This window comes from Dreissena polymorpha, chromosome 9 (assembly GCF_020536995.1).
Source record: "Dreissena polymorpha isolate Duluth1 chromosome 9, UMN_Dpol_1.0, whole genome shotgun sequence".
Classification (NCBI taxonomy): Eukaryota; Metazoa; Mollusca; class Bivalvia; order Myida; family Dreissenidae; genus Dreissena; species Dreissena polymorpha.
In genome coordinates, this window is record NC_068363.1 from 105,096,423 (window position 1) to 105,123,989 (window position 27,567).

General features: G+C 33.8%; 3 protein-coding genes across 6 annotated transcripts in view; 1 reads left to right on the forward strand and 2 right to left on the reverse strand.

Moving 5' to 3' along the window:
• LOC127845259 (SUMO-activating enzyme subunit 2-like) overlaps positions 1–4,153 on the reverse strand; it is a 39,615-nt gene extending 35,462 nt beyond the window's left edge. For both annotated transcript variants that reach the window (XM_052376083.1, XM_052376081.1), the window contains exon 1: positions 3,986–4,153. In XM_052376083.1, coding sequence (XP_052232043.1) covers positions 3,986–4,129 — 144 coding nt within the window. In that variant the 5' untranslated portion in view covers positions 4,130–4,153. The remainder of the gene's footprint in view (positions 1–3,985) is intronic.
• Positions 4,154–18,203: 14,050 nt separating this feature from the next.
• On the reverse strand, positions 18,204–21,235 carry LOC127844092 (thrombospondin-2-like). Its single transcript, XM_052374073.1, has 4 exons — positions 21,093–21,235; positions 20,587–20,664; positions 18,883–19,053; positions 18,204–18,609 (listed from the first exon to the last, which is right to left on the reverse strand). The coding sequence occupies exons 1-4, from the start codon at positions 21,136–21,138 to the stop codon at positions 18,455–18,457; spliced, it is 450 nt and encodes a 149-aa protein (XP_052230033.1). The 5' UTR covers positions 21,139–21,235; the 3' UTR covers positions 18,204–18,454.
• A 4,289-nt stretch (positions 21,236–25,524) lies between these two features.
• LOC127844090 (invertebrate-type lysozyme-like) overlaps positions 25,525–27,567 on the forward strand; it is a 112,150-nt gene continuing 110,107 nt past the window's right edge. The window contains exons 1-3 of one of the 3 annotated variants that reach the window (XM_052374070.1): positions 25,525–26,035; positions 27,142–27,233; positions 27,453–27,564. In XM_052374070.1, coding sequence (XP_052230030.1) covers positions 25,810–26,035; positions 27,142–27,233; positions 27,453–27,564 — 430 coding nt within the window. In that variant the 5' untranslated portion in view covers positions 25,525–25,809. The remainder of the gene's footprint in view (positions 26,036–27,141; positions 27,234–27,452; positions 27,565–27,567) is intronic. The other 2 variants (XM_052374069.1, XM_052374068.1) reach the window with 2 other exon arrangements.

Genomic DNA, 27,567 nt, shown 5'->3' on the forward strand with positions numbered 1-27,567 from the left:
TTGTAATAGAAATGTCTTTAAATAAGATTGATCACTTGTAATAGAAATGTCTTTTTAAGTATTGTTCCAAATGGTAGCAGTAAGTTTGTATAACAAGATTCATGGCTCAAATCTAGTAAAGTATTGTATTAAGGGCACATACTATCCGTTCAATGTTTCGAAGCATTAATTAAAAATTGTACATGTTGTATGCATTACTCAAGGCCTATTTTTGCCCGATTTTATAGCCGAAATTCGGCTATATTCCCAATCGCAAAAAGTATACTTTTTCCCAAAATTTACTAAAAAATTCACAATTGGGAAAAAAAACGCTGACATCGACTGTTTCGCCATTTAACAAAGCATAGTCGGATCCGGTCAAGTACGGGTTTTAGACTATACCTTGATTTGGATAACGTCTGCATTATTCGTGTACACGATATTCTCCGTGTTGTTCAGGCGCTTATTATATTTGCGATGAAATTCAAGCGTTTTGTGATTCGGCTGAATAGAAAACAAAGATGTAGGGCAATTTGAAAAATTACTTGAAAAAGATTCCTAAGCAAAAACCTCATGGCAAAACGAAAACTGTTGATTGTTTTAAGCATGCGTCATTAAATAAACAAACATTGTCACGAAGTACAAGTCTTGCCATTGAAACTCCTTCCATGTTAATGATAGTAATGATTAAAAATGACTCTTTTGCATCGTCATCGTTGATTTCCGAAAGCAGAGTGCTGACTGATATTCAACATGTTGAAAGCAATAGTTCTCCAGAAGAAGATGAAGTGCCTCCTAATAAAATGGTGCCTGATGTGACTGAAGACTTTGTGTGAGCTTATTATGTGGAAAACTGTTGATCATCTACCTACCTTGTGTCTACCTTGTGTCTTCTAGGGACTTTCATAGCTCTTAAAGCTAGTTGATCCCTTTAGACTTCTTCAATTTTAATGTCTCCACTCCAGTCTGAATTACGTTTGTTATAATTGTCCCAAGATATTAATAAATTTTCTTTAATTAATACACTTCTGATACGTCAAAACGCTTATCCCTCCAAATTTTGTCTAGTCAAGACTTGAACGAATTTACCATATCACATGTCACAATGTCTTGTGGTTAGTTGTTCCAAACTGAGACTGTGCGGTGTCCAAAAGAATGGAGGCGAACTGACTTATGTGCTTTCGGTTTTGCAAGTTTTAAACAATGGCCTCTTGTCCGACTATTTTCAGCATAATAAAAAAAATTCCAGCATCAATATCATCAATTTTATGGATTATCTTAAATACTTGAATCATGTCGAATCTTTTACGATGATAGTCCATTGAAGGAAGATTTAATTCAGCCAAACAATCTTGATATGATAGTTCACGTATTTCAGGTACTAATCTGGTGGCCCTACGCTGTGCATTTTCAATTATTTGTTTACATTTCTTAGTGTGAGGATAGTAAACCAAGTCCCCATAGTCCATATGAGATCTAATGAGCGACTTGTATAGTGTCAAAAACAAGGATTTGTCTTTGTGGGTGAATTTTCTCCTGATTAGTCCAATTATTCTGTTGACTTTATTAACTGTGCTACTAATGTGACTCTCAAAATTCAAATTGTTAGTGAAGAGTATACCAAGGTCCTTCTTAGAATCATCTCTGGTTAGATTTTGAGCATTTCCATCACCATCCAATATTGTATAGTTGAAATGAAATTTCTCATTTCTGTATGACACAATTTTACATTTGCTAATGTTGAAATTTAACAACCAGTCCTTTCTCCATTTACAAAGTTGATCAATATCCGCCTGAAGTTGTTGTTGTTCATTAATCAATTCAATACCCTTATAAATTTTTCAATCATCTGCAAACATCTTACATAAACAGCCAACCACATCCGGCAAATCATTAATAAAGATGATGAAAAGTGCTGGCCCAAGAATAGAACCCTGAGGAATCCCAGACAAAACGTACATATGTTGAAAGTTCTAGTTTCGATGTTTTAACTGTTCCAGATGATCTTCCGTTTATCGGGGTTTCTGATAGTAAATCAGATAGTTTAAATAATACATGTATTTCAGACTGTTCATTGAATGTTTATTCTGAAAATTCAACTTTCAACATATGTGCATGTTGAAAAATTAGAGTCGATTTCCTTGAAAAGGACGCCAGTTGGGGACATATTTATGGTCGCCACACCGTTTCATATAACAGATAGTTTGACAATTCTGCCCTTTCTAATGCAGGGCTCGACATTAACTTTTGAAGCCACTTGTCCGATCGGACAAGTAAGACCAAAATTCCACTTGTCCTGACCAAAAAGCAACTTGTCCTGATCATTATATCTTATTCTGCTCAGTACTTTGCAAAATAATGAAATAATGCAAAATGCTCAAATCATAAAGACTTTAATCGTTCAAAATACATGTTAACATAATTGTAGGCCATTTCAATACCTTAAGGTCCTGTGATTTTGAAGACGAAAAACCAAAGGAAAGCAGATTAGACATTTTTAAGCAGACAACATTGTACTAACGAAAACAAACCACAAATGGGAATGATGACGTAAAATCATTCTATACATAGAGATGACGTTGTTACGTTAATTGTCTGTAAGATCAGTGTGTACCGGTGTCGTAAAATGCATATTCTTTACAAGGAAGAATATTTTTGTTATCTTGACAAAGAAAAATGTTAAGGGTTGCTTCCCTTGTGAATAGTGCGGTGTAGCATTACATGGAACTATCGGAATATCTCGCGCTTTGTCGTTTAAACGTAAACAAAATATACTTGAAAAAGTTGTGTGGTATCTCCACAGAAATAACGGATTTAAAGGCATTTTTTTCTAAGTAATTAAATTATAACGACCACTTGTCCCGTCGGACCAGCAAATTCTTTATTTACTTGTCCGGACCAACAATTTGGTTGTCCCGAACAGTCAGACTACCGTTAATGTCGAGCCCTGTAATGGCTAGTTTTTTTTTTGGCCATTCTTTTCTCTCTGCCTCTTCTCAGTTCGAAGGTCAAAAGAAATTTTTCTTTGGGCTGGTGTCAGGTCGGTGTCAGATATATACCTGAATATTTTTCATGATTTTTTAGTTTACTTGCTGCTCTCAGGATTGAACGTTTATCCTCAAAATTGCTTACTGTGAAACGAAGGGGCCTCGGTCGCTGATGAGTTGTTGGGGAAAATTTACCCAATCTGATAATCTTATCTACTTTTACATTCAAATTCAAAGTATCATTAAAAATAATGTTTACTTCCCTTGTGTCCCGCTCTTTGAAGGTGTTTGTGATTAAAGATGCTGAACTCATTCATGTAGTTTTCAGGGGGGTTTTTGGCCCCATTTTATAGCTGAAATTGGGCTATGTTCCCAATCCCAAAAAGTATACTTTTTTCCCAAAATGTGGCATTTTTTTTTTTTTTAAAGAAGTGTCTAATGCGTATTTTATCTCAATTTTATTTCAATTACATCTAACAAAGTATTACATGATTTTGTTCTTTTAATTTGAATGATTATAAAGAGTTATGTCAAATTAAGTATTTCCCTAATCAGTGGACTTTTCGTGTGGAAAAAAAAGGCTAATGAATTTATTTTCCCAATTTCATGAAAATGCCGATAAAATTCCCAATTCTAAAGCCATGGGCTATCTTCCCAAAAAGTTGAAAAAAAACTGGTTTTAATCCCAATTTATTTTCCCAATTTCTTGAAAATGCCCATAAAATTCCCAATTTCAAAGCAATGGGCTATCTTCCCAAAAAGCTGAAAAAAGGCCCTGTTAGTGTTACTATTACAAACATTTACGCATGAATGGGGAATAGTCCCAATACTGAAATTCTTGAAAACCTGTCCAAAAAAAAACACTGTGCATAACAACAACAAAACTAGTTTGCTGTAAACAGTACATGTATTTAAAACACATGTTGAACAGGGTGTCACTTTCAGTTTCATTATTTGTTTGACACAAGAAAAGAAACAAATAGCAACATTCATATTTTGTGCGAATGACCCAAACTTACCGTTTCAATATTCACAAACCCTGTGAGGACAAGGTTTTTGAGGAGTTCACAACCGATTCCACCAGCTCCTACAACAAGAATTTTGCTGTTTATCACTTTTTCTCTCAGATTTTCATCCAAAACACCGGCCATGGACGCCGCCATTTTTTAAGTGTACAATAAAAGCCCACACCCGACTATACCAATATAACTATTGGCACGTAACCTACAGTAGAGGCGGTCAAGTATCATTCTTTGCTTGATGCGAGTATAATTCTATCATTTCCTTACCGCTAATTGACATGACGCCTTATCAGTGATCGCTCCGCCCACTTAATCACGTGGCTCAGCGGGAAGAAAACCTAGGTACAAGCTAACACCAAAATGGCTTCTTTGCCTATAGACTGCATATAGATTTACGCGATATTCCGGATGATTTTATGGATTTGTTTAACACCATATTTCACTTGTAAAGGGGTTGATGCCATTCTGCAAATGCAAAAAATATACGATTAAAGAGAACATCAGCTATTATAACGGTTAAATCGGTACATTTAACACACTCTCAAACGCTTGCGCGCTTACCGAAATCGAACCCGTTATTACGTGTAATGGTGGTATTTGCAATAAATTAACACTTCACCGGTATTTACCCGTGTTATTAACAAAATTATTACCGAAACATTCCCCCGTACCCCGTGTATTTGACACGAAATAGCGTTTTATAACTGGGAATTCGGTGAAGTTTTACGCGCTTTCTGACGCCGGGTGGTAACCTCAATCCCACATGTTATTGCGTATAAAAGTGATATTAATAATGTTAAACATTGCTTATGGGACATTTATCAATCACTGTAATTGAAAGTGCAAGACAGCACAATAAGTTTGGTCATTGTCATATATAAAGTAGCGCTGTATGAAGGAGAATTCAGTAAAGCTACTTGTATCAGACGATGGCGCAGGTACCGACTTCTCCAAAGTTCGGCATTTATTGGTTATATCAGTAATAATAAATCTTATTATGTGGCATTTATCGATTCGATTCTAGTAAAATAGAAACATATTATCGTTTTCACTTGTTTCTGACACACACAAAACTCGATTTATAACGGGGATTTCGTTAAGTTACGCAAAGTTGGTACCAATTTTCTCTATTATTCTACAAGCACACGTGATATAATTCATACTTAATAATGCGTAGTTATTTCTAACATAAAATTTCCAGTCTTTTAAATAAATAAATGCTCCATAAGGGTGATCTCGGTAATTCTACACATTGAAGCTTCAACTTGCTCTTGTCAAGACCGCATTTCCGCGTTTGAAATGGTATATATTTAATTAATCTAACTTATGGATACCGAATGTCAGAGTTACATAAAACGTATTCACACCGTTTTTTTTTTTTTTTTTTTTTTTTTTTTTGATTTTTTTTTTTTTTAATTCAATATCATACATATAATGTAAACATGTATATGATCATACAACACAGTGATTGTATAAAGCAATAAAGTTCACACATGTTATACAAGATATGCTAATATATATAAATATTTTTTTTTTTAGAGAGAAAAGAAAAGAACAACAGAGGAATAGTTATGAAAAATGATGAGTTGTATAAAGTCGGAAGAAAGCATACTGTATTTGTGTGTTTAGTTGTATATTCACAATGATCTTGTTAGATTGAAAAAAAATATATAAACAAAAACTATATTAGAAAGATAAAAAAAAACTGTTTTAGGAAGATAAACTAACATTAGAGTGAAATGTATATAAGTGGACAAAACATTATGAGAATTTAATCCGATTCCATTTTTGTTCAAAGATTTGTAATGTGTCATTACTAAGAGCTATTTCTTTCTCAATCTGGATTTTTAGTTTAAGACTATGGACAAAACAATTAAAATTTGGTACTTGTTTTTTGTACTTCATGTTTAAGATAAAATATTTCATCAATATAACCATAAAATTCACAATATTATTACCGTCTATTGATTTCAATGAGTTAATTCCGAAACTTACATTTAAGAAAGATAGTTTAACATTTAGTTGCTGTTGTTCAAGAAAAGATGTTAATTGATTCCAAATAGGCTGGATGTGTTTGCACTCCCAAAAAAGATGTTCTATAGTTTCAATGTTTTCACTGCAGAAGTCACACAGATTTGAGTTAGATAGTTTGCATTTAAAGAGATATTTATTTGTAGCTATAATTCTATGGATGTATTTATATTGAAAATTTCTCAGTGTGCTTTCAATAGTTGCTTTATATGGCATGGTAAATATGTGTTTCCAATTAAGTTCATTTTCTCCAAAAAGGACTTGCCATTTATTTTGGATTTTGGAGTTTTCCGTAGGGTTTTTAATTTGTAGTTTGTAAAATATTTTATTTGTTTTGTTTTTTCTTCCAAGTATGTTTTCTACAAATGTTGTTTGAGTACATGGTGTATTATTTGTATTGATTTCAGATTTAATATGTATGGGTATGCTTTTGATTAGTGTGTAGTACTTTAGAAAATTATTTGAAGGTATTCCGTATAAGTAGCATATATTATCAAAAGAGTAGAAATCCTTAATTCTATAGTCATATAATTGGTCGACATATTTAATGCTTCGTTCAAACCAATCTTTATAGAAAAACGTCTTATTGTTTGAAGTTATGTCTTTATTGTTCCATAAAATTGTTTTACTGCTGGTTTGGGTTTCTAAGTTATGAATGACATCACTCCACGCTGATAGAACATCAGACAGAAATATGTTTTCGTTTGCAATTTCATGTAAGATAGTATTGCTGATGTTACATTCAAAGAGTAAGGAGTCACCATATTTTTTAGGATATTCTGGTAGAATAATTTCCATTTACTCGTATTGGTATTATCTAGGTATCTTTTAACCCAGTTGCATTTGATTGCATTCAAGAATGAGTCAATGTTCGTTAATTGGATACCTCCATTTTCTACAGATTGAATTAACTGAGTTCTTTTTATTTTTTCAGGCTTACCATCCCATATGAAGTTAAATATTGCTGATTTTATATCGTTAATAACATCATTTGGTGGATTTGGGAGAACTGTTAATACATATATTAATTTAGGAAGTGCAAACGTTTTCAATACTGTGTTTTTTCCGATTAGTGTAAGTTTACGATGATGCCATGATTTTAAGCAGTTTTTAAATTTCTGTAATTTAGGTAGTATGTTGTTAAGAACTGTATCCTTTTCATTATTTGTGAAAGTAATTCCTAACGTTGTGGCTTCATCGGAAGTCCAATTGAATTTCATTTCTTTTTTATATAGAACATTACTTTGTTTTAATTTACCTACTCGTAGCACAGTACATTTACTTTTGTTTAGTTTTAGACCCGATGTCATTCCGTAAAGGGTTAGCGACTCTATTAGGTTATGGAAAGAATCGTAATTGTCGTTTAAAAAGTAAGTTGCATCGTCAGCAAATAGGGATTGTTTGATTTCTTCGTCAGGTTCTAGTGATATGCCTTTTATGTGTTTATTTGATTGTATGTGATGTGATAGATACTCGATGCAAATAATAAATAGCGATGATGAGAGTGGACATCCTTGTCGAACCCCCCGTTCGATGTTAAAACTATTTGAAAAGAAGCCATTGTTAATGATTATACTATTAATATCGGTATAGAAAAGTTTGACCCATTGAATGAGACTTTCACCAAAGTTCATATTTTCTAAGCAGGAGAACATAAATGAATGATCAAGCGAATCGAATGCCTTTTCAAAGTCTGCAAAGAATATTAGACCAGGACTATTTGAATTGTTGAAATAGTTTATGCATTCTTGGATAAGACGAACGTTTTCACCAATGTAACGTCCTTTTATGAAACCAGATTGAGATTTTGAAATAATTGATGGTAATATTTTTTTTATTCTGTTTGCTATACTTTTAGTTGCAATTTTATAATCTTTGTTTAGTAAACTAAGTGGGCGCCAGTTTGATAAGGATTCTAAGTTTTTTCCAGGTTTTGGAATAAGTGATATAATACCTTGTTTTTGTAGGGTAGTTAAGTTTTCATTGTTAAATGAAAAGTTAAGTGAATTAATTAGATGTGTTTTTATATCATTCCAGAATATTTTATAAAATTCGATTGTGATGCCATCAGATCCTGGGCTTTTGTTATTTTGCATTTCTTTTAGGGCTAATCCACATTCATATTCATTAAGCAATCCGTCGCACAGTTGTTTTTCCTCCTGGTTTAAAGCGTGATGTGTATTTTTAAAAAGGGTGTTATTTTCAACATTTTTTCGTGTATAGAGGGTTTCGAAAAATAAACGTTGTTCTTCTAGTATTTGAGTTCTGTTTGTTATATCTTTGCCATTGACTACTAATTTGTGTACAGTTTTTTGTTCACTTCTACGTTTTTCAATGTTTGCGAAATATTTTGTGTTTTTTTCATTGTGTTCAACATGCTGAGCACGCGCTCTTAGTATTATTCCATTGAGATGTGTATGATAGATTCCATCTAATATTTGTTTTTTTAATGTTATTTCATTTTCAATGTCGGTGGTATCATTTGTGTTTGTTTGGTGCAATTGTTTTTCAAGTGTTTCAATGGTTTTGATGGTTTCAGTTTCAAGTTTGTGTGTTTCTTTTTGTTTAAATGATGTGTATCTAATTGTTGTGTTGCGTATATTTCCTTTAATTACTTCCCATAAGGTGTTTGGGTTTGCATCTTTATTATTTTGAACTGTATTTAATATTTCCTGTTTTATTTGTGTTTGATATTGTGTATCTAATAAGATGCTGTTGTTAATTTTAAAGTATCCTGGGCCTCTTTCAGGTTGTATATTGTGCAGTTTAAGTTCAACTAGAGAGTGGTCAGTCATGAATCCTGGTTTTATGTTGCATGTGTCAATAATGTTGCAAAGAGATTCAGATATTAAAAAATAGTCTAATCTACAAAATATTGTTGGTTTTGTGTTTGAGTGCCAGGTGAATTTGCTTTCGTTTGGATATATTGTACGCCAGATGTCTATCATATTGTAGTTTTCAATTATGTTATTTAAAATGTTTCTATTTTTAGGATGAGTATAAAGGTTTCCATTCTTTTTGTCTAATAATGGGTTAAGAACAGTATTAAAATCACCACCGATTATAATGTTTTTATCTTGGTTATTAATTATAAAGGATTGTAATGTTTCATAGAATGTGTAATCATCTATGTTAGGGCCGTAAACATTAATTAATGTTAATTCTGTTTCGTGTATTTTGATATCTATACTTGCTTGTCTGCCAATTATTATTTCGTTAAAGTTATTGACTGTGATACCTATATTATTTTTTATCAGAAAGGCAATGCCTTGTTTATTAGTATGTTGTCCACTAAGATAGATGTCTCCGTCCCATTCATCTTTTAAGGTTTGTGCTAAAGTATGTGTCAAGTGACTTTCTTGTAGTAGGCATATACTATATTTTTTTTCGTCTAACCATTTGAAGATTTTAATGCGTTTGTCTTTATTGTTTAGCCCTTTTACGTTCAGAGTGCATAATTTAATCATTTAAAGAGAGGGAGGGTGTGTAAATATTATTATGTGGGTTTGTCCAGTAAGTTTCTATTTTAAAGATGTCCGTGCACTCATACAAAATTAGAAAACAAAAATTAAAGATCCAAAAATATGAAGATTCTATAGACGTGAAGAAGTGAAAAGAAATAATGACAGAAGGAAGAAAAATGAGCTGAAAAATATGAGTCCCAAAACAGGTATCTTGGAGCAATATATATAATACAATATTCATAACTTTCAGCTTCTGCATGTTTAGACACAAACAATTCAGCAACTTAAACACAAACATACAGTATAAGAACAAAATAACAAAAAGTACAAAAGGAGGCTTAAGGTATAATGAATGATTGTGGTTGCAATCAAACATAGGGGCTTATTTACATTAAAATACATGATTTACAACATATGAAAATATATTATATGTAATTTTATGGGTAATGTATTATGTATGGTGAAACATAAACATGTGACAAACAAACTACTGTCTTCATAAATCACACAAATAAAACCCGAATGCAACAATGTATGATGGTTCATTTTATTTCTACTTTTCATATGTTTATAATTTAAATAATTATTAATTAAGCAATAAAGTTGGATAATTTGGAAAAATCTACACTTAAATATACTTATTACAAATACATTTGAGCTAAACATTTATTTATGGAAAGAAAAAACATCACCAGATATATTAAATTAAGGATTTTCATCAACCTTCGTGTATTGCAGATATCAATTATATTCATTGAAAACATTTAGTAAGAAAGAAAAAACACATCCCTAAAATGAAAGAATTTTCTTTGACATTCATATTTCTAATAATAAGAACATTTCGCAATAATTTTTAATATGGAAAGCTCACTTCATTCAGATTTACTTATTTCACAAAAACTGCATTTACACATACTTTTTACACATGTACACGTGTTAATCATATAATTAATGAAAGGATACATATCTCAGATAATAAGAGTTTTCATCAACGTTCACTTGTTGCAGATATCAATTACATTCATTTATAGACCTGACAATATTTAAAACATGTATCAAAACTTATTTATGTTCTAAAATATGTGTCCTTTACAGACTCTTATTTCAAACATTAATAAAGAAAATGAACAAGTCTGGTTGAATAATTAACCATTGTGATAAACTGCGTATGTTGTAAAGAACAATTACATTCATATCTATCTTCACATCTGAGATATAGTATACAAGAAAAGGCTAGTTTACAGTAGTTGTAGTTCTTACCACTCACAGTAGAATTATAAGCATATAGTAGTTTTAAAGGAGCCAATATAAGAACATGTAGTTTTATCTTGTCAAGCTTACATGTATAAAGGAAAATAATCATTGTGATCAGATAAACCGTTAGAATATAATTATAAGGATGTTTAATTTTCAATAATTTAAGAGCATCAGTAGAAATTGCAATTTACAATATATTTTTCTTTAAAGAGCAATACATTGTTCGTAATAGACCCATACGGATAGGTATAGGGATAACAATCATAAAATGTGCAACACAATCCTCTGTGCCAGAGTATGGAACATAATAAAAACAAGTACAATCATAAAATGTGCAACACAATCATCTGTGCCAGAGTATGGAACATAATAAAAACAAGTACAATCATAAAATGTGCAACACGATCATCTGTGCCAGAGTATGGAACATAATAAAAACAAGTACAATGTCTGTATTTACATTAAATACAACAGTTTCTGACTTTCAAAAAGGATGTAATTTAGTTCAATAGTTCCCCTGTAATGTTTGTACATCACTATGTAGGGTAGGTTTATTAATGCATACATTATCCACAAATCTTAATGCAGCAACCAGTCAATAACATGGGAATATTTACTGTTAATTATAACATTTGATGTGTAATTTACATAACCTTAGTTCATACATCTTCACAGATTTTAAAATTAATGGGATTAGTATTTTAAACTAGATAAGGACTATGTTCTGCACTGTATTATTGCATACGTGCTATATGGTCATGCTAAAAATAGAAAGTATGATTCTATAGTCAATTTTTCAATCCAACAGGTGATTTTATAGTTAGTATCTTTATTTACTTATGTGATTGCTGCTTGCAGTTAATCGTAGTTTTTGGTAAAGGCTATATGGTCATGCTAAAAATAGAAACTATAAATCTATAGTCTATTTTTTTATCCAGCCGGTGATTATATAGTTAGTATCTTTATTTACTTGTGTGATTTCTGCTTTCGATTAATCAATTGCTAATTTCTACAAATTTAGACATAAACTGTTTTGTTTTTTTGTTTTAGAAAAAAAATTGTATTAATGTCTTTTTTTAAAGTTATATGATTATTCCAAAGATTAGGTTAAGGTGTTTGTTAAACATCTACGTACATAAATTTTAGATGATAACAACACAAACGGGTTCAACATAGAACAGATTAAAGCTAAAAATGCGCTGTTTTGGTTTTACATGTAATATAGATGTACAGTCATAAAATTAGAAACATACCACTTATGCAAGTAATGTTCATTTCTCCGGGTGTCCGCTCACGCCATTTCTTCTATATTGCCTGAAGCTTTCGATAACATCATTCACATTATCATATATGTCGAATTTGATTCGCTCACCGGCAACAGTTTGTCCATATACCGCACCATTAAAATACCACGCACTGTCAATATTTGGATGCAGAAGAAGCCTGTTGATTAAGCCCTGGTTCGGTTTCGTGACATCGTCAACCAGCTTGTAACCGTTGCTCTTCATTGGAGCCCGTTTCCGCATGATGGCAGATTTCGCAGAGTTGTTGCGTAGCTTTATAAGTACGGGGCGAATCTGCCCCTTCTTGGTAGGGATACGGTGCAATGCCACTATATCTATTGGTTGAAGGTCAACTTCCGTGTGGGTCTTCAGAATTTGTCCTACAGTTTTTGCAAGTGTTATTTCATTTTCTTCTTTAGCTTCTGGTATATTGAGGATTTTTATGTTGTTTTTCCTCGAATATTGTTCGTTGTAGTTTGCCTTTTTATGTGCAGTTTTACTTATGCCATAGGTTTTTTCAATTTGCTCATTTATGGTTTTGTTTTTGATCTCATTGGTCTTTTCGAGATGTTCAATTTTTTCTCTTAGGCTTTTATTTTCGAAGTCTAGGCTGTCCATTTTGGATTGCATATCATTTACTTTTTCGTTGATCATTTGTTCAATTTTTTTGTGTGTGCTGTGTTCAAGGTTTTTCATAAGATTTGTGACTGTGTTCATTATCAGCTGTTCAACTTCATCTTTTTTTAGCATGCCTTTGACATCATCCCTTAAATTTGTAATTCCCTCATTCATGACTTGAAGTTGTACCTGTATTGAATTCAGTTCCTCCATACTTGAGTTACTGTTATCACTATTGTCTGGCCTGTATTTTTTGACAGCAGGCTTTGTCTGTGGCTTAGTCCCCGTGAAACTAAGTTTTGGCTGGTTTTTTGTTGTCTCGTTGCTCATGGTTTAATTGGTACAAGTACAGTTTTTTTTAAAGTAGATAATTGATAATCACTATAGTCAATGGTTATAATCCTTTTGTAATCCTTTTACACTCTGCTGATGTTTAGGGGTTTTGTCCAGGTGAAATTTGATGTTTGTCCTACAGGTAAACACTTAGGTGTCACAAAAATATTTAAATCTTTTGATATCTACTTCTTCAAACTACTATTTTATCACATAACTTTTCCAGGTTTTCACTTTTTTACAGCATCTATTAGTACTTCATGCACATGTTGCACTATAAATTACTACTTTTACTCCACTATATGCATGTATTTTAATGCTTTTTTGAAGAGCAAATTTATCCACACATCTCTCCAAGATGACCTTGACCCGTTTTTGCCTTATTTCATTTCCGCTTTTTTTCGAACAAATCAAACAAAACTCGTTGAAAAAAATGAGAACTAGGCATTCGATCTCAAAGGTGGATTAAAAGCGTTCATTGGTGACATCACATGTCTGCACATGTGTAGATACCGTTTTTAATATAATATATCACGTGTTACCTTCTAATAACATGTATAATGGCAATAAAGTGCATTACTATCAGAGTTATAAAACACAGCACAAATTAGGCTTCATGCTGGGTTTTATTTCTATTTAAGTAACGCAGATGAACCTCGCTTCTGTATATTAATGACCTAGTAACTGATAAAACTATTTTTAAAAAACGTGAAATATTATGTGATAATCAGATCGATAACATAAACTATTAAAATCTGCTAGTATATCCGATAAAAATATATTATAATTTTCTTTGACAGTGTTGACATTAAGTTGTTCGTGGTGACGACCGCATGCATTTACACATCTCTTACACTTCTCAAGATCTCTTTTCGGCTTTGGAAACGATATAAATTAGATGTCACCAACTAATCTTTCGGGATATCGATTTTCCGAGTTACATAGTCCCCATCGACACCGTTTAACCATTTTTAATCGGTTTTTTAAAGAGGAAAACAAAAGAAACTCGTTGGAATAAAAGTGAACCTAAACATGTAGCTTGTCTAGAAAATGGCGGACAGGTCGTTGCTAACGAGTGCGCCCGATTAATCGATCGCTGATTGGTGGATCAATTCTAGTGGGGGGAGCGATCATAGATAAGGCGTCATGTCAATACGCAGCATCAGCAAAGTCTTTAATTAAGCTACCATTAGAATTTTGATGTAATGAAGAAGACATTGCTCGGCGATTACATATATTGTATGCTATATATTTTGACTCATACATCTAAAACATAATTTATTATATAAAGAAAAACATCACGATAATTATAGGTTATTAGACGTTTCACTGTACAATACGGAGATATATTTGGACGAGCACACAGTTTGAAGTCATATTGGACGAGCCGTTAGGCGAGTCCAATATGACTTCAAACTGTGTGCGAGTCCAAATATATCACGTATTGTACAGTTTAAACGTCTAATAAACTTTTTATTCTATATCCTCATTACCAAACCAGCTTTCCGTATTTTTATTTTCATTCATTGATTACGCACTTTATGACGTATCTCGTGTGACGTCATTTCTCTGACGAAACATACTAGTATAAGCAAGACTCTGCATTTTATGGACAACAATATGGAGGTGGTAGTGTTTAATAAATCTAGTAGCAAATTATACCATTTTGATAGCATTGAACGAATCCAAAAGGCAAAACGTATTTCGGATTGTGTGTTTGTCATGCATAATTGATAACTTCGATAGGAATTATACAACTCGCTCCGACAGGATTACGAATTCGTAAATTGTGTTTTGGCCTTTGGGTCAGAATGGTGAGCATGTGTACAAACGCTATCAACAAATACTGTGGTTTAAAATGCATTTCGATAAATGGATGGAAGAACAGAAAATGGAAAATGGAAATGCATATCATTGTAACTTAGATGTTATTAGGCTAACATTGGATTAAAGTTGTCATTTTGTTTTGCTGTTGCATATTTGTTTTCAATTTCTAGCAATAACAATATCACTTGCTTTTGCATTTTTTTTATATTTCTAACAATAAAAAATAATTAAATATCACATTCTCGATTCGTTTTTTTATTTCCTCTCATATTTTCAATAGGAAAGTATTAAAAAGAGACATACAAGCAAAATATCGCCTGTGTGAATCGATTATAGTACATTCGGATACTTTTTCTCGGTAACGGCTTTTATCGTTATAAAACAATTGCTTAGTGCACTTGTACTCAACTGTCCAATATGGAAAAAATACAGACTTTTTGGATCCAATACCGGAATATATTGGACGGTCATGTGGTACATATGAAGAATGCCGATTGGATGAATTTATTGGATATAGAATAATAAAATGTATTGAAAATGGTAGACAGACAATCTTACTATATTAGGTAGACTAGAACTTTAAAAAAAATATTTTAATTTGACGAATTAGAATTTCTTCCATCGAGGCAGGTATTTTACATTTTAACGGGCATTTCTGCATTCTTAGCAGACATTTACGAATATAAAACTAAATTGACAGATGGAATAGATATTCAGGAATATTCAGATTGAGGGCAGGGTAGAGCCTATGTATGAGGATTATAACTTAAGTCCCTTAGAATTCAATCCACATGATGTAACGTTAGTACATTGGAAATATTCACGATTCTTAACAAGAGGAATCCTATTTACTTAATGACGTTGTTTTAAACAAGAAAAGTAATTTCCATTTTAGATGCACCAAATTGTTTTATACTATTTGGTTCAGGTGATTTCGATGGTCTGATGTGTTGCATGCTTAGAACAACGTGGTGATCAAATACACGGCTATCACTACAAAAGAACAGCCTGTAATTGTCATCAAAACACGTTCATGCTATTTAGCAAATGATTTTTACTTTTTTTCAGATCGATCCAGGCAAATAATTTAAAGGGATCTTTTCACGGTTTGGTAAATTGACAAAATTGACAAAAATTGTTTCAGTTTCGCAATTTTCGTTTTAGTTATGATATTTGTGAGACAACACTATTACTGAACATTTACCATAGTCCAATATAGCCATTATATGTATCTTTTACGATTTGAAAACCTAAAAATTATAAAGCGTTGCAACGCGAAACGATTGAATAATTTGGAGAGTTCTGTTGTTGTCGTTTTAATTTACGAAACTACGAAGATTGCTTATATAAGGTATAAAATACTTCTACTGTGTACTACCGGCGGAATAGCCGAGAGGGCTAATGCGTATTTACTTCAGACAAATTCCAGGACTTATTCTTGATTTTGTACTGCAGTTTTAAGATCCAATGTTTACATTTATCAATATAAAGCATTTAATGACAAACTTCAAAATATGCCAAAATCTGTGAAAAGACCCCTTTCAGGAACTCAATAATATTCGCATTCATTCATTTGCACGTGCAGCAACTACACCGACGCGTAATGAAGAAGTTCCAGTGACTAAAATATGAATGACCTGACAACGAGATGACGAAAAATATATCCGCCAAAACGACAAAAAGGACGCAAATAAATATTTTGGTTATTCGTGGAGTTACATTTGTATTTGTCGTTTTGGCGTGTTGTCGAGTATGCGACTTTAAAAACGCCTATACGAAAAACAATAACTATATCCGTCTGATTGACAAAAAGGTACCAATACAACTATACCGGTATTATCACATTTGTCACCCTTTGTGTCGTTGTGTGAGTTGGTATATTTGTCGGTCTGTTGACTTTCAAATTTATTTACACATGAGAACGACGAATGTACCCACCAGAATACAAAAAGGGTGTCAATATGACAATGTTTTGAAACGTTTATTAAATATGCAAAATGAGAAAGAACGCATAAGAGCGAGTTTCACAGACGTCATACGGCTATTATGCTGTTTATATACCATAGTCGCTACAACGTTTACAAATGACAGGTTCGAAATAATTCGTTTTCTTTACGCTCATGATCGCGTTGAAAGTAAATTATACACGTTTTAATTCGCAATTTATTTACTGAATCACGACAAATGGCAAATACAATACAAAAAAAATGCATAGTTGTTTCATTGATTTATAAACATAAAATGGATTGAATATAACTGATTTAAAATTAACGTTTTCAAACTATTATTTAATCTTTTCCCCAGAATATGCTGTCCTATTTATAGCTTAGCTTCCTATACCTGATCAATGATAATCAGCGAGGTATGCCGATTAGAAAAATCGAGTTATCTCAATCGGACTGGCTCGGTCTTTTACAAAGGTCGCCATTGTGAAGAATTTTTCATGGTATGATAACTTAGACGATGCTTCGCAGCATCGTCAAAAAGGGTGTCAATATGACAATTATTTGCGCCCTTTATGTCGTTCTGTAATGGTATCGTGCGACATTCAAAACCACCAACATGCCAGAACGATATCGCGGTATCAGCCACCACAATGTTGGAACTGCACAGCATACATTTTCAATTTTAGCAGAGCACATATATGTTTTCAACGAATACGCAATCAGTGTGTCTATCGTTTAGCGACAAAACTTTTAATAAACGATTGGGAAATATCGGGTTAACGCAAAATTATCGCATTTAATTTGGTTTAAACATGTGTAAAACAATAAACGTATATAATGTGGGCACATATACACAATTTTTGCGCTGCGCTAGCAGGGTTCTGTCTTTTATTGATGTGCTTGTCTTAAGACAGCAAAGGTCTCTTCGCAGCAACAAAAATAAACAATTTCAGTAAATTAATTAATTACAATCGTGATAAATTTATATTAAGATAGTCTACTGATTCCGATTATATGAATATTAGCGTTGTTCATATACATATGAAGTATTATATATCGATGGCTTGACTGGTTTGCAACTGAATGCGTCTTTGTTCAAGAGAGATGGAATTTGTTGTAAAGTGCCAGACCTCATGGGTTTTGGCAATACTGTTTGATATGGCGTGGCCATATATTAGAAATCCAGATGCACTGGATAAAAAATACCTTACACATAAGAAAGCGTTGTTGTAATTGCATGTGATACTATATGCTACAGACATCAAATAAACATTTTTATCATCCTTCGGATCTGTTTGCCCGTGTGTCCGTCTGTTCATCGTACTAAATATTATAACACAAAATCATTATTATGATAAAGGTTCAATATTTTGTATTGAAATAGTTCATGAGCGTATGAACTTTCATTAAGAACACGCAATTCAGGTAATAAGTGTTAAAAATAAAAGGTACTATATTTAAATGCTTATATTATTTAAATGAATCCATTTCAAGTAAAAAAACATGTGTTTTTATACAATACTTTATATTACAGACTGTTTCTTGTTTACAATAACACCATTTATTAAATAAAACGTTTATTGGTACACATTTTCTCAGTGGATGTTTAAAATATTTTTGTTTTCTCATTTTACTATATTTACTTCGTTGAAAATGCCAACAATAAAGTCCAACCCAATATCACAACTTCTGGCAAGCAGGCATCTGTCACGTGCACGATGGGTCTGTATAGCTCTCGGTGTCATTTCCCTGAAAAGGTTGGCCACCAAATAACGGATCATAGCAAGTCCTTTGTCGCATTCTAGTATGCGGCTTTCTAAAGGAACAAAACCAGCTTTCCCATTCCGAACAAAATCCATCAACTGAAAAAGACACATGAGACAGTTAATGTACATGATAAATGTGTAATTATGATAAATCTTTTACAAACAATACATATTCTAAAATATTAATACCGCGGTTATGACCAAAATACATTTTCATAAAACAACATAATTTTATCGTCTTGAAAATGTTTGTGGGCATTTAATTGATGCAATTTCTTGACCACGCGCCCAATACCTGTGTAAACACACTCACAATAATACATTGCATTTTTTTCAGGATTTGTGTCAAAGACTATGTACACCACTAACCTTTACATGGATTGCTGTAGCAAAGTGAGTAGTCGTTGCTGTCGCCGTCACATTGTTGACCGAGAAGAGATGGGGCTGGGTTGAAACACGCTCTCGATCTGCGAGACAAGCCTGTACCGCACGTCGTCGAACAGTCGGACCAGGCACTCCAGTCGCTCCAGCCGCCGTTCACTAAGCCACGTGACATTTTGTTAAGATGGGCTGCGCTCTGAGAAAACCCGGCTTAATGATTGTGCGTAAAGTGTCGTCCCAGATTAGCTGTGCAGCCCACATAGACTAATTAAGGACAACAATTTCCGCTACTACGGAATTTTTTGTTTTAAAGAGGTCCCTTCTAGACTTAAATTCACTTTCGGGTGAAAGTGTCGTCCCTGATTCACCAGTGCAGAATGCACGGACTTATCTGGGACAACATTTTTGCACATGAATTAAACCCGATTATTCCAAGAGCGGGGCTTAAATAAATATGCAAAAAGAATGATAAAGAGTTAACAGCAGAGTGCTGCGCCTGAAGTGTTTTACAATTTAAAATAGTTATTCTAAACTTCAATGACAACTGATTTTTTTTCTGAATACATACATTTTAACAGTAATACTGAAATACAGTCATACATTTAGCAAGGTATAAGCTATGCCAATAGACTGGTTCGAGCATTCCACTTTGCTGCTTATAGGCAGCACGCTCTGCATACAAGAATGTCATCCTACAAATTTAACAATCATCAAATTGTGCTAGCAATAGGGGGAGCATTTAGTCACACGTCTAATGAATTTTCTGCATTTGTTTAATACCAAATGTAAGTAAATGACAACGAATGTCGGATATTTTAAACGCAATCGTTCCAATTTCACTTACTGGTAAATACTTGTAATTTTTTTATATATCTTGTAGAATTAGTATTCTTGACGTCATTTCATGTCATATCCGATATATGTCCGACTTTGAAGTACTAGTATACTATTCTAAAATATAGTTTGGGGCCATTTTAGTTCAATTAAGCCATGTGGTTTCATATAGGTTCTCATAAGAGTTCCATATGAGCTATATTCAGTGAAAACCCATATTTTAAGCCAACAGTATGGTATGGCCCAGCCCATAAGGGTTTACCTGTAACGGTTCTAGATGGGTTCCATATTGCAGCGCTGTTATAGAATGATTAAACTGGTTGTTTTTTTTTAAACGTATTTTGTTTGCGCTTGCACAGTTTAAAGCAAGTCTTTACTATCTGACGATGGTAATAATAGTGTATGATGTGTTTCACATATGGGACCAATTTCGGTAGCACAACAGCAATTAACGAAATTTCCGGAAGCGACAACACAGATGAAAAGAAACGGAACATTCTTTTGAACTTACATGAGAACAAGATAAAAATGCATTCATTAAACGTTCTTAAACACAGAGGGTTGTGGTTGTGTTAAAAAGTGAAGCGATGTGAACGCCGCTTTCGCAAAGTCTCTTCTGAAGCTACCATATCTCGAATGAGACAACGAAAAATTGCATGACTTTAATTGCAAATAAAAGTGCTTGAACAGCTTAATTTTTAGTTTCGTTTTCAATGCATTGCTAAATCTTATTAACGGTTTTGATCGGTAGAGGTTGCGGGGCTGAAAGTCGGATAAGATTTGTCGATTAAGGCATTAGAACAATTTTTGCATGACGAAATTAATATCTAGTTAACATAACACAATTACTTGACCTACCTGGGCAAGGGTCAGACTTGATCAGGTCCTCGACTTTCGTCTTGCATTGCTGGTCTATGAACGCGCTGGAAAGCAGACCTTCCAACGAGGACAATGCCAACATATAATGTGTAATTAAGCACACTCTAGGAAATCAGGGCATAAAGAGGTGCGCAAAGTGTCATCCCATGGTAGTCTGTGCAATTCACACAGGCTTATCAGGGACGACATTCTCAACCTAGAAGGGATTTAGCTAAGAAGATACTTTCTTTAAACAAAAATTACCATAACAGCGGAAAGGGTTGTCCCTTCTAATCCTGTGTGGATTGCAAGGATTAAGCCCAGTTTTCCCAGAGTTTTTCTCAATAATAAACATGTACTCGCAATAAAAACCACGCGTCATCTTGTTTTAATTATGCCCAAACTTATTTATCGTTAAGCGTCTAAAAATATTCAGAAAAAAATCAAATTTGGAAAAATGAAGTTTGCTTACTTTTGGACTTGAATTCGGAATGTACGGTACTCACAGTTTGTAGCTATCGTTGTCAGAAACACTCCGCATGAAACCATCATAATAAAAGAAAAGTATTTGACGAAAGAAATGGAACAGATATGTTCTGTATGGAATTTTAGAATGTTTACGCATCATTATCTACATAGATTGGTGACAATGATAGTCTTATCTTTTTCGAATATGGTCCGAATATGTATCTGAATGTAGCACAGTGTCAACATACAATAGGTTCTGTCAACTTGGTTTTCAATCTTGCATATACCGATGCCATTGGAACGCCGTGTTTGGGTTTATTAATTCAAATTTATAAGTTCAAGTTTTGTAGGATGGTTAAAATCAAAGTGTAAATGCTATTCATTTCATGCATTTAAACCATAGACTGCACGGCAACTTAGCGTCCAATTAAAACATTAAAAAACATAGAAACGTCAGGTATACCAGAAGAAAAGAAATCTTATTAAAGCATGTGTCCTTCGTTTATGGCAAGGAACCAATTTCTAAACAGTGACACACACAACAAATGTGCTATAGACACGAAAATGAGTAACACTGGAGAGCCCGACACGTACAGCATTGTCAACAAAGTTGTGAGGTGGGCACACAGGATTCAGACTCGCACAGAGCATTACTTATTGTAGATCTGCAAACAGGCACACATAATTCGCTTATATAGGGGAGCAACTGGCCACTGATCATAAACAAAGAGTTTTATATACACAAATGATCGTCTGGGATTTGTAGAATATGGTATGAGCTTTCATTTTTTTGAAAAGTGCTTAAGGGCTTCAAAATCCATGATGGCGTCCAAGATGGCCACCAAAATGGTCTTACTCACGGTATACATTACAACTTCCATTTTATGTAGGGAAAATTGCTATCCACCTTCTTCAACAACATTAAATGAAAAGGTGGGTATCTTAAATGATTTATTTACCTATTACCATGTGAGGTGGGTAGACAGAATTCAGACTCGCACAGAGCATTACTTATTGAATCTCGTTCTGGGAAAACTGGCCTCAATGCGTATTGCGTGTGCGTAGTCCCCGATTAGCCTGCATTCCAGCATTAGCACCAATTTATAATGGACGACACTTTCCGCTTTTAAGGACATTTTGTTTGAATTAAGTTTCTTCTTAACGAAACGTTTAGGCGGAAAATGTCGCCCCTGATCAGGCTGTACGGACTGCACAGCCTAATATGGGACGACACTATACACACATGCATTACCCCCCGTTTTTAAAGAAGATGAACTTATTAAACCATTTCAGGGATTACCATTTAAGTGCAATCACTCAAAGCATTAATAGGTTCATGTTGGCAGATTGAATAACATTCAAATACACATAAAGTGCTATTTCAGCTGAACCAGCAGAAGAGAAACCTTATCATACACATCGGTTAACCCATTTATGCCTAGTGAACTCTCCCATCCTTCTAAATTGAATCAATTTATTTCCAAAATTAGGGATGTCTAGTATATTTATTTCTATATTAAGCATATTTCTTACAGAAATTACTTTAAGCAAACAGCGCAGACCCAGATGAGACGCCGCATCATGCGGCGTCTCATCTGGGTCTACGCTGTTTGCCAAGGCATTTTGTTCTAGACGCTAGGCATAAATGGGTTAATGACAAGGAACAAATTGCCAGTGATAATCCAAACAAACTCACTAGACATGACACTTGCATTCATAACAAACGCACACACATGAACAAAACTGTCAATTGCAACCGTCAATTCAAAAGTACGAGAGGGGGGGGGGGGGGGCGGTAAATCGTTTTAAAGGGGCTCAAAACCTCACATATGGTCCAGAATTATTTATACAACATTTGAGTATAAATAAACATTCAAATCACAGCTTCACAATATAACAATAAAAGAAAATGTTTCTCAAGTAAATAATCATTTAACTGCATTTATTCTCAATAAAAATACATATCCAAAGCACAAGAATCTGAGGACAAGTATCAACTACATCACGTCTGTATCAAAAAGCTTCAGAGACAAAGCACCGTACAGTATAACGCAATAAGGTTGTTAAAGACCAAATAACAAACGTTGGTTTTGTATGTGTTTTGAGCCACAGAAAATAGTACACGTTAGTTTCAAGTGAGTTAAATGTTTAAAATAAATACGATCATTACTGTTTACAATTGAGTATCGTTCTGGGAAAACAAGACTTAATGAATGTTCGTTTAGTTTCGCCTTAGATTAACATGTGCAGTCTGCACAGGCTAATCAAGGACAACACTTTCCACCCTAACTGAGTTTTCGCTAAGAAGTGACTCCATTTAAACGAAAAAATACCATAAAGGCGGAAAGAATCGTCCTTTTTGCATGCGTGGACAGCACAGGCACTTTACACACATGCATTTAGCACTGTTTTCCCAGATTCAAGTTCACAGTTGAACCTGCATTATTATAGTGACATTTTTTCACTGCCTAGCCATTTTCACATTTGCGAAAGGAAATTAACTCCACCTTCAGAAACATATTAAGGAAGGCTTTGTAACAACCCAAATGCGTAAGATGCAAGCCTCAGACCGGACGCACGATTTTGAGTTGCCAAGGCATATTCATCCGTATGGTGAAAGTTTATTCAGAACGCAGAGGCTGGTAAGTGTGACGCGCAGAACGCAGATGCACCGTTAATGTGACGCGCAGAACGCAGAGGAACGGTTAGTGTGACGCGCACAACGCAGAGGCACGATTAGGGTGACGCGCAGAACGCAGAGGTAAAGTTAGTGTGACGCGCAGAACGCAGAAGCACGGTGAGTAAACGCGCTGTCACCTCATTGTTGACGCGCGATTGTTCGTTTTATCACCACTCGCGTGGGTCTGTTTATGAGGCCTTTGACGTTCGTTTGTCTTCACGCCCGGTAAACCAACTTATGAATCCCTTATAGGAGTACGCGTAAAATCATAAGTTGTAATTTCGGAGATACATAAATTGACAGGAAACTGTCAAAATGAAGCCTAAAGAGGTGATTTGTTTTGATTTTTGAAGAATTTTCCACATATATGCTCTACTTGGTGACCTTTCTCCTAAAAAGCTCAATGCTTTTCGACCGCACACACGTAATATATGGTAATTTTGTGCTTAATACAGATTATTCTTGACACTCCGTCCCGAAATCGTTTTCCTTGTGCTGTTCTAGATAGACGTTGTGGGTAGCATTTCGCATTTTATCAAAATTGTTTCTCATAACAGTCGGGTATTGTATCCATTTTGATATATTTCAATATTTAAATCTTGTTGGAACGACTGCAATTCACAAAAGGGAATACATAAGTGGTTTTTGGATACATAAGATGTCGTTCTGTATGCAACAACGAAAACTTTCATGATGACAGTAGTTGTGGATACTTTGTTAGAATACTTATATATTTAACACATGTTATTTTGCATTCAAGGCAACTGACAATGACAAAAAATAGTATTTGAGGCAGTAGTTTGTACTTTGCTGTGATTAAACAAATCAAATACGTCGGTTATTCCAGGATAAAAATGACAGTTGGTCTGTACATGTATATCTTTTTGTTGGTCCGTAAGTACACATTATTATCTCATTTTTTTGTAAGTTTTATCTTCTCGTTTTTTCTCGTCTGAAATCGCTTGTAAGTAAAATATAAAACATTAAAAGCTCATTTAGACTTGTTTTTAGGCAATGGACTCAAATAATTTATTAAACGTGTAAAGGGTTTCTTAAAACCGGATATAATTTGAGAGGAAAAGACGGGTTTTTGGTATTTTGTTTAACCCAAAATCATGTATCACTTTGAAAAAAAATCATTGAAAACATAACAATTATTATATTAATCTTATTATTTCCCGCTTAAAGTAATGCAATCATTATCAATAAAAAGCTACATAATAATTGTTGAATCAAAGAGAACCTTTAGAGCCGATTTTCTATTTTCTTGTAGGTGAGTTTACATTTAATAAAATAGCCATAGGGCTCTGTTAAACAACAACACACAATTTTAATTTTACGTGTAAGGAAATCTATTTGCCAAAATTGTGGCAACCCTCGAAAATAGGCTTTCGGCAGAGAAATTTCGGAAAAGCTCGGAACCTCAATTATCCCTTTCCCACTCAGAAGCAAAATGAAAATGGCGAGTTACTCGCAGTGTGTTCAGGGTTTATGCTGTTTGCTGCTCATTAGTATCTAAGGGTTGTGAGTGAAGCCTTTCAAACTTGAATCTAGTAAAAAAAGGTCTTGAATAAAATTTAACTCCCTAAGGGACTGCAAATGCTTCAAACACGTATCTAAGTGATAAAGGGTTAAAATTTGCACCTAATAAATTGCAAGTCTGAGTTATTTGTTTTGGTCAGTGACCTTCCACAGTTGCTCTTTTTATGTCTTAATGAACATAAAGACCAGTCGATTGAGGAGTGAAACAGGAAGTAAATTAAACAATACAGAAAAGTGAAATAAATATTGACTGATATTAAGCTGAAAATGTGAAATGTGAGCATTTTATCCCAAGTGAAATAGAATAAACACTTGTATACATATTCACACATAAAGAATGATTCTGGCGGCAGCAAAACGCCACCATACTTGAAGTAATTGTTTCTTTTCGAATTTATTCAAGCGTTGCGATTGTGCACAGTATATAAAACATTGAGCAATGTCTTCGCACCAGGAAGAAGGCCTGCTGATCTACAGCACTTAATACCAGATTTATAATCGCTTCTTATATCTGAGTCGGTTGCTTTTTTTCAATGGCAAGTTGGCCAAAGACCGTGTATCTTCTGACGCTTATTGTGCTACTCGGTGCACATTGTTACCTCATAGACGATTTGGAGGTGGACCTGGAAGCCTTAGAATCAGAGCCTCGCGCGGACCTCGATGTTGAATATCAACCTGACGTCTGGAATGAGGTTGACAGAGATTTGCTCGATGGGGACACCAATAAGCGAGTCTATGAGCAAGAAATCGATACCGACGGTACGTGGATATTGTTTTTTTAATGGTAACCTCAATCGGCTGTGTTTGGGATGGAAGCTTATACTGTAAAACGTGTTTCCTTCGTCGAATTTTTGAAGTTCAATAAACGTATATAACACATTTTGTACATGGCAGTTCATCACATTCGTTCAAAATAAACATTTGATGCTATTAATGAATGCTATATTAAAGTTATACTTATATTTACTTTTAAAAGAAGCAGGGTTAATTAAAAAAGTTATTTTGTATCGTAAGACATTAGAGCCTTACTTTGATTGTTCAGCTAAGTCGCTAATAGAATTGCTTTCATTATCTGAGCATATAGATTCCCTCTCAGCTTAATATCAGTCAATATTTATTTCACTTTTCTATATTGTTTAATTTACTTCCTGTTTCACTTTTCTTTAATGTTTCATTAACTTCCTGTTTCATTATTCTTTTTTGTTTTATTAACATCCTGTTTCACTTTTCTTTATTGCTTCACGTTTATTTATTCTTAAATGAACTTTTTGTTTCACTCTTCTTTATTGTTTAATGTATGTCTTGCTTCATAATTTTTTGCAGTTTCATTAACTTCATAATAAAAAAATGCGTCGTAAGTAAAAATGTAACCCTACATAACTGTTGGCGAAAGTACATGTAGATAATAATTTATGAGGATCATCATCATCCTAATAATCATCATCATCATCGTCATCATCATCATCACCACTATCGTCATCATCGTCATCATCATCATCTATTATTATCATTGGTTTTTTATTCAAAACATTGTTATTTTATCTTAACTTGCTTTCTTTATTATATAATCATCGTAGAATATACTCCAAATACTTGAGACATTGCCGTAAAAACATTCCGTGTATGACTTTTTTATATGTGGACCGGCCTTTTTAAAGTTACGAGAATGAATTCAATAATGGTTATTCCATCAAGACTTTTTTGTGTTGATGTGTGTCCATATTACTTTATTATATTTGTACTATCCAACAAACAAAACGTTCTCAATAAGTGCTACAATACAATCACACTGACGCGATGCTGAAAACACACAAAAAACGAGAAGAAATTAAATTTAACGTTAATTGCGAAAATTATATATGCAGATGCTGAGATGACCTTTGGTGAAGCAGTTGATCCGGAAGTGAAATTTGCTCCAGGTCTGGTGTCGCAGGCCTGTCTGGGATGCATTTGTAAGGTAATCGGTATGATCTTCATAATCACTAACATCATAAGCTCTAATACAGTGAATAAACAAACATAATTTGGTAATTTGAGCGAATATTTTTTACAACAAAATCAACATGCATGATTCGAAAAGTGTTCCTTTTGCACAACTATAGCTTCTAGATCTTCCAGCCACCGGAATAATGTATTTCATTATGCGTGAAATTCTTTGTTAATTGTCCAATAAAAGCTGGAGTCCCAATGCAAGCCTATCGGATGTCAAATGGACGTCGGGTCGCTGTCATGTGGTTACTTCCAAATAAAGCTCGGGTACTGGACTGACTGTGGGAAGCTTGGAACAGGTA